At 35.7% G+C, this 7810-nt stretch overlaps 1 protein-coding gene across 1 annotated transcript in view; it reads right to left on the bottom strand.

Annotated features, from left to right (window-relative positions):
* Positions 1-1818: 1818 nt before the first annotated feature.
* Positions 1819-7810, bottom strand: part of LOC106875975 (ribonuclease H2 subunit A) — an 82884-nt gene continuing 76892 nt past the window's right edge. The window contains exons 7-9 of the mRNA XM_052965866.1: positions 5461-5548; positions 3421-3544; positions 1819-2075 (exon numbers count right to left, since the gene is read on the bottom strand). Coding sequence (XP_052821826.1) covers positions 1922-2075; positions 3421-3544; positions 5461-5548 — 366 coding nt within the window. The 3' untranslated portion in view covers positions 1819-1921. The remainder of the gene's footprint in view (positions 2076-3420; positions 3545-5460; positions 5549-7810) is intronic.

Here is a 7810-nt window from a genome sequence, read left to right as displayed (position 1 = left end):
GCATGCTAACAATTCTGCCAGCTCGCAGCTTTGAGGGGAGCGGATAACAAACTGTAGAACATGACAAAATACTTTTGTATTTGTTATTTAACCTATACTTGTACCGTCCTTGTATATATCTTTTGGAAGAATTCAGTACAATTAAAAGAATTTTGATCTCAGAATGTACAAGGGAATAACTAAACTAATTCTAATACAATATTCTATTTGTTTTGCTCATTTGGTACCATAAAATCCATATATCAGATATGGAAACATAGGAAATCAAGAATTCCAGAGAAACAAATTTTCCCACTGAAGAATAAATTAGATAAGAAATATTTAAAAATTAGTCAGGTTGACCAGTACCTTACAAATTTTAAAACCTATCATTCATATATATATATATATATATTATTTTGCTTAAAAGAGTTCCAACACTGTCTGTTTTTTATGTTTTATTTATATTCCTGCAGAACTAATGTGGGGTATAGAATATGGAATATACAATATACAATATAAAATAAAATAAAATAAAAATGGATGGCACCATGAAAGAAAGTATTGAATGTAGATGAAATATTGAGTGTTCAATATAAAGGATCAAATATATAAATATATAAATATAAATATATATATATAAAGGCGACTCGAGTTTCAGGGCTATTTCCCTTCGTCATGGCCGGTATGACAGAATAGATGCCATTGAGTAACACAGCCAGCCGAGTAATACAATCTGCTGAGTAGCTAAGCAATGCAGGCAGTTGAGTATAGATGTCACTGAATAATATAGCCTGCTGAGTCTAGATATAACTGAGTAATACAGCCTGTTGAGTATAGATGCGATTGAGCAATACAGCTAGCTGAACACTGAGGGGATTCAATAATACAGCCTGCTGAGTATATAGATGTGTAGTATACTCAGCAGGCTGTATTATTGAATCCCCTCAGTGTTCAGCTAGCTGTACTGCTCAATCACATCTATACTCAACAGGCTGTATTACTCAGTTATATCTAGACTCAGCAGGCTATATTACTCAGTGATATATATATATATATATATATATATATATATATATATATATATATATATATATATATATATATCCCTCGTGAGAAGACAAGAGAGATATGCAGTGATATACATTTGGAAGATCTTGGAGGGTTCAGCTCCTAATTTTGGAATTGACAGCTATACCAATCCCCAAACTGGACAGCACTGCATCATAACAAAGATCCTGTCTTCCCCATCTAAAATAAGGACACAGTACTGCAATAGTTTGGGTTTCAAAGGGCCTGCAATTGTTCAACATCCTGCCAGGCAACCTTAGAGATCTATATGGAGTTGATGTGGAAGTTTTCAAGGTACGTCTGGACAGGTTTCTATCTGAGATACCAGATGAACCCACATCACAGCAGGAGATACAAACAAGAGCAGCTCCATCCAACTTGCTACTTCACCAAAAACAATGCTGCAAAGAACACTGAGTAACTACAGGAGGTACACTAGCATGACCTCAGCCTTGGACTGAAACACTGAAACCAATAAAAGATAAAAGATATATATGTATATGTATAGAGAGAGGGGAGGGTTGAAGTGATGTACAGATATAGTATATGTTTGTGTGTGTATGTGTATATGCGCATGCACACACGTGCACACATACACACACACAATGCTGGAGGTGGTCTGTGTTTTTGACTCAACAGCATTGGTGAATACCGCCAGAAACAATTCTCAGAAGTATGGCAAACAGAGACTGATAAAATAACTATCAGAGTGAAATAAATACAGGGGGTTTATGATCTACAGCCCCAGTCCAAAGAGTTAAAAGCCAGTTTAAGAGTAAAGGAGGTTTATTGAATACAAAAAAAAAAAATTATTTTTGTTTTTTAATAATAATACCAAGAAGAAAATAGTTTAAACTAAAATGTACATCAGCTAGAGTTGAGAAACAGAATACAGATTTCTCTCTGTAAAGAATCTATGCCGTTTATGTTTGAGTCCTTTATCTGCTTTGGGAGAGAAAAATGTAAGCAACGAGGCTGACCCAGCTCCAGGATTTTCCTTGTCGTCTGCTTCATCATCGTCTTCCCTAATGGTGACAGAAATTGAAGAAAATAAAGAAAATATATCATTAATATACAAATGCATTGCTAACATTAACATGGTTTAACCATCATCATCATCATTGCTTAGTGTCCACTATAGCAAAAGAGACTTGTCCAAGCTGTCACATTTCTTTACACAATGCCTATGCCTAACCTGTAGGCAGCAAATTGGCAGAATTATTAGGGTCATACAAAATACTGCCCACTATTTATTCTGTCACTTTGCTTTCTGAATTCAAGTCCCACCAACATTGATTTTGCCTTCATCTTTCTGGGACTATGGACTGGTAATGGCATTACACTATCAGTCACAATTTGTAATATTCGTTTCAGTTCACTGCATTCTGAATTCAAATTCTGTTATGGCCTTCTTAATCCATTGTTCAGGCTAACACCACCCTTGGCCACCTTTAACAATGTTCACTCTGTTGTAAACATTTCGACCAATTCTTTGGTTTGAGGATACCTTTTACCTTCCTTCCTACTAATTTCAGAGGACCTGTATAAAGTCATGAGCATTGCTTATCCCTCCTCTCAAAGAGGGTAACAGAAATAGTAGACCACCAAACTAATTACTTTTCAATCTTATTTCTTTATTTTTTAACCCAACAGGATGGGAAAAAAATAATACTTGTTATATATCAAGAGCAATTCAATAACCTATACCCTATTATCATCATTTAGTGTCTGTTGTCCATGTTGGCATAGGTTACACAGTTTGACTGGAACTAGTAAGATAGAGAGCTACACCAGGTCCCAGTCTGTTTTGGCGTGATTTCTATGGCTGGATGCCTTTCCTGAAGTCAACCACTCCACAGAATGTACTAGATCCTTTTACATGTCACCAGCATGGATGCCTCTCACGTGTCACCGACATGGGTGCCTCTCATGTGTCACTGGTACAGGTGCCTTTGATATGTCACTAGCACGAGCACCTTTTACGTATCACCTCTACAAATGTGTTACTTTGTACCAGTCCGAAAAATCAATGTAAACATATCTTGAGTGGTTAAGTGCAGCAGAATAAGTAATAAAGTTTCAAAGTTATAATTGCTGGTTGAAACTAGTTCTAATAATCTTAGAAGAGACATGAACATCAAGCAATTTCATCTTCCCTGTCTTTGTAAATCTGTGAACTTGAAGTTAAATAAGATACTGATATCTATATGTAAAATGATATTATAAATACTAATTAGAGACAGAAACAAGCAACAAGTGGGCCTGTGACCCTTTTCAGTCCAAAATCAATGTATATAATATCTAATACGACTTTAAACTGGAAATCTTAGTTAATTCATTCACAATATTAGCATGTTTTATGTAAATTACCATTCAACCAGTGCTGCATCTTTATCCAAAATACTTGATGCTGTAGACCAACTGAAGCGTACAATTTGTGGGAAACCAAACACTTTGTCCATGTGATGTCTTAAAAACTTCTTGGTGAGTGGATCTGTAAAGTAGTTTAGAAGATCATACAATACATAGTAAGTGTGTGGTGAACTGGGAATTTAAAGATATAAAATTGTAATACTAAATATGCAATACAGGAATACAATCATAAAGGTATATGTTATTGTAATGGTGTGTGAATGCTGTATTCTGTGTGATGTCTGATGTCTGATGTGTGTGTGTGTGTGTGTGTGTGTGTGTGTACGCGCGCGCGCGTGTGTGCAATATTGTGGTGGGAGCTACTTAAGATATTGTATAGAAGCAGTGTATGTAATATTGTACTGCATGAAAATACTGTAGGTGTGTGATATCATGATGTATGAAAATACAACAGTTATGTAGTACTACAATACTGCTGTATCTAGATATACTGAAGGAAGAATGATCTAAGTAAATGTATGACTACTGTCACAAACAGATACTAGAGATACAACAACTTTCCAGACACTGATGGCCCAGAAACTCTTCTAATCCACACTAATTTACAAACAGGAAGTCCAAATTCCTGCAGCCACCAGACTAGTGGCCCTGTTTCACAGTACATTACACAGGTGGCCCTGTTTCACAGCATGTTACATAGGTGGCCCTGTTTCACACTATGTTACACAGGTGACCCTGTTTCACAGAACATTACACAGGTGGCCCTGTTTCACAGCATGTTACACAGGTAGCCCTGTTTCACACTATGTTACACAGGTGACTCTGTTTCACAGAACATTACACAGGTGGCCCTGTTTCACAGCATGTTACATAGGTGGCCCTGTTTCACACTATGTTACACAGTGCAATATTGATAAACTTTAATCACTTGTACTATGGTACAATTATCAGTACGACATTTAATTGTTTAAGAAAATTTAATATTTGTTTAATTTAGAGGAAACCATTCCTGGTTTGAAAAAAATCAGTAATCTAGAAAGGCTTTGGAACCAAAGATTTCAGAAAATCAATGGTGTTACCTGTAACTGAATTGGCAGTTGTGTGAAGATTGTAAAAGTGTAGTTTTGTGATGTCTGATGATAGGCATGGTACTGTAGTATATAAACAGAGGTATAATTTGGTGCACTGGACTATCTCAGAATGAACAATGTGTATAAGGCTATATTTGAGTAATTTTTTTTTACTGAAAACGTTCATGTCACCATTTTACAATCATTTTGAATCATATTATTATCATCTTGCAGTCTTTCACACTTTTATCATTACATATACACTGCCATCACACTACATGTATGATCTCATTGTCATTGTACTACATACCATAAATATTGTTGCATTGTCAGCAAATTACACACACATTGTCACAGGCATCATACAATCTCAAGGCACACCACAGATGATGCTACAAACATCAAATCATTACTCTACAGGAACAACCAAAATGCAAAACTGACAATAACTAATACACATTGTCACATTCATATTTATTATACAGTCTCACTAACATTAATTTACCCACACATTCTCATTAACATTAATTACATATAGATATACACCATCTCACTAACATTAACCATTTAGCATTTAAACTGGCCATGTCTAGCCAAAATATTCTACCTGTTTTATGTTCAAACTGACCAGATGTGGCCTTTCACACCAACTCGACAATATCTTTGTAAAAATTAACAGCTACCTCATCAAAATCTCAAAGCTACAAGATAATGCATGATTAATTAAAACAATGTGAATAAATAAGCATTACATTTGACAGAATAACGTGAATACTAAAGAGTTAATACATTGAAACACAGTCCTACATTAATACACACACAGATTCTCATCCACACAAAATACATACAAAAACACATTGTCTTCTGAATATTATCCTAACCAGTTTAAACATCACATTATATACATTGTCTCACAGTCAGTTTTAACACACAACCATAATGATATCAATATACGAGCAATGCTTACCATTTGGGTAACCAGAACCACACTCAGCAGCAGAAATATCAATACCTTCCACAAACTCCCAATCCTTCAGTATTCGATCACGTGCAACCTTTATACAAAGAAAGATTGACATTCTATTTCATGGCATATAAGGTACACTTTCCCTAGAAAAAGAGTCTCCCCAAAAAATCACCCAGGGTCCTATATACAAAACTGCTTTAAATACCAGATGCTTTAATACAATAAAAAAACTTTTTCCTGGATATGAACTGCAGGAAGTGAGGTGTGTTTAACCCTTTAGCATTCAGATTACTCTCTCAAATATACCATCATCACCATTTAGCACCCAGTTTCCATGTTGGCATAAGTTTGACTGGAACTGGTAAACCAGAGATCTGTACCAAGTTCCAGTCTGATTTTAGCTTGGTTTCTATAGCAGGATGCCCTTCCTCATGTCAACCACTCCACTGGGCATTTTTTACAAGTCACCAGCACAGGTGTTTTCACATGTCATCAGCACAAATACTTTTACATGTTACCAGCACGGGTACATTCACATGTCACTGGCATGGATGCTTTTATGTGTTGCTGGCACAGGCTTAAAAAGTCTTCTCAAGTACATCAAATTGTCAAAGGTCTTGATCACTTGTCAACAGCTTCACATTTTTTTAAATCAATCATGTATTATTATCTTGTAGCTTCAAGATTTTGAAAATGTGATTGTTTATCAAACTATCAAACGAGACACAAGCTGATGATGTCATGCTAAATGTCATTATAAAGACTCCAATAAGATCTAATTTGAACAGACTTATAGCACATAGGTACAATCCACAGAAGTGGTACTCCAGATACACCGTACTTCAACCAAGTGGAAAGCTAAACTGCACCCTGACACTATCTTGTGTTTAATTGGATTGGTTAATTGCAAGATTCAGTGAGATAATTTAGACATGCAGAGTGGAAAGGAGTTGTTTAAGCTCAAGTCGACCTTGCTTGAACAGATCTATGATCAAAGGCGTTCCAGCTGTGACTGACCGACTGACCCATCTTTTATTCAGACAGTGCATACCAGACATTAACCCAATGTACAATTCCCTCATATTAAATAAGACGAATTTTTAAGGGAAATTTGGTTGCTATTTCAGACAAGCTGAGAGACATCGTAGAGGTTCTTTTACTGGCTTGCGAAAGTGATAAGTTGCGGGAATATCAGATTAAACAATTTAAAGTACTAATATTTAGTTTCGTTCCTTTGAATTTAATGTTCAAGTCAATTGTAAAGCCAAAAAAAACCATCAAAAATAATTGTAGAGTTACTTCCCTTGAACCAATCCCATGATTGTTCAATCTGTTCTGAAAAACATACGAGCGACTGCAACTGTACGTAATGACAGACTATTTTTATACTATAGAGGGTGAGAGATCCCGGTGTTACACTGAAGTTACACACTGACGTAAGTGTCGTTGACCTTAGCATTTATGATTACAAAAGAAAACCTGATTTAGACGGGATAGCATTTATGATTACAACAAAAACCGGATCTAGACGGGATTTGGTTATACCCGTCGTCATCGTGGTGGTGGTGGTGGTGGTGGTGGTGGTGGTGATCGTCGTCGTCATGTTGATTCTTGTTATAATAGTAGTGGTCGTTATGACATGGGAACAATATATTGATGATAGCAACATCGATAATGATAATGATAGTAACATCGACAATGATGATGAGTTTAAGGAGGAGGAGGAGGATTAAAACAACTGACATCATCATCCTTAATAGAACAAAGCCTAAATGCCATTATCCTCCTCCTATAATTGACATGACCCCCTACCTTCAAGATTATTCTCAATCAATAAAAAAAAACACTGAAAATATCAAGACAAATCCTTAAGAGAAAATACTCAAATATTACTAAAGATTTCAACAATCCAGATCTCTCATAAAATAAGAAAAGAAAATCAAAATAAAAATTATGGAAGCAATGCTAGTGGTATGTTCCTCAGAAGACAGAACAAAGGAAGAACTCTTGGCAGCTAAATAGATAGTCGACTCTAAGGAATTTCTTCTACTATGAAACTGAATCTCCTGTCTTGAATTCAAAAATCAACTTGGTCTGACATCATAATCCAACATGAAACTGGCTCAACATGAAGTTGGTTCAATGTCATAATCCTATATGAAACTGGATTATCATAATCCTACACAAAACTGGCTCCAATGTCATAATCCTACATGAAACTGTTTCAACACCATAATCCTACATGAAACTGTTTCAACACCATAATCCTACATGAAACTGTTTCAACACCATAATCCTACATGAAACTGGTCCAACACCATAATCCTACATGAAACTGTTTCAACACCAT

The sequence above is a fragment of the Octopus bimaculoides genome, chromosome 2, assembly GCF_001194135.2.
Source record: "Octopus bimaculoides isolate UCB-OBI-ISO-001 chromosome 2, ASM119413v2, whole genome shotgun sequence".
In the NCBI taxonomy this organism is placed as follows: domain Eukaryota; kingdom Metazoa; phylum Mollusca; class Cephalopoda; order Octopoda; family Octopodidae; genus Octopus; species Octopus bimaculoides.
This window is presented reverse-complemented; position numbering and strand designations above follow the sequence as displayed.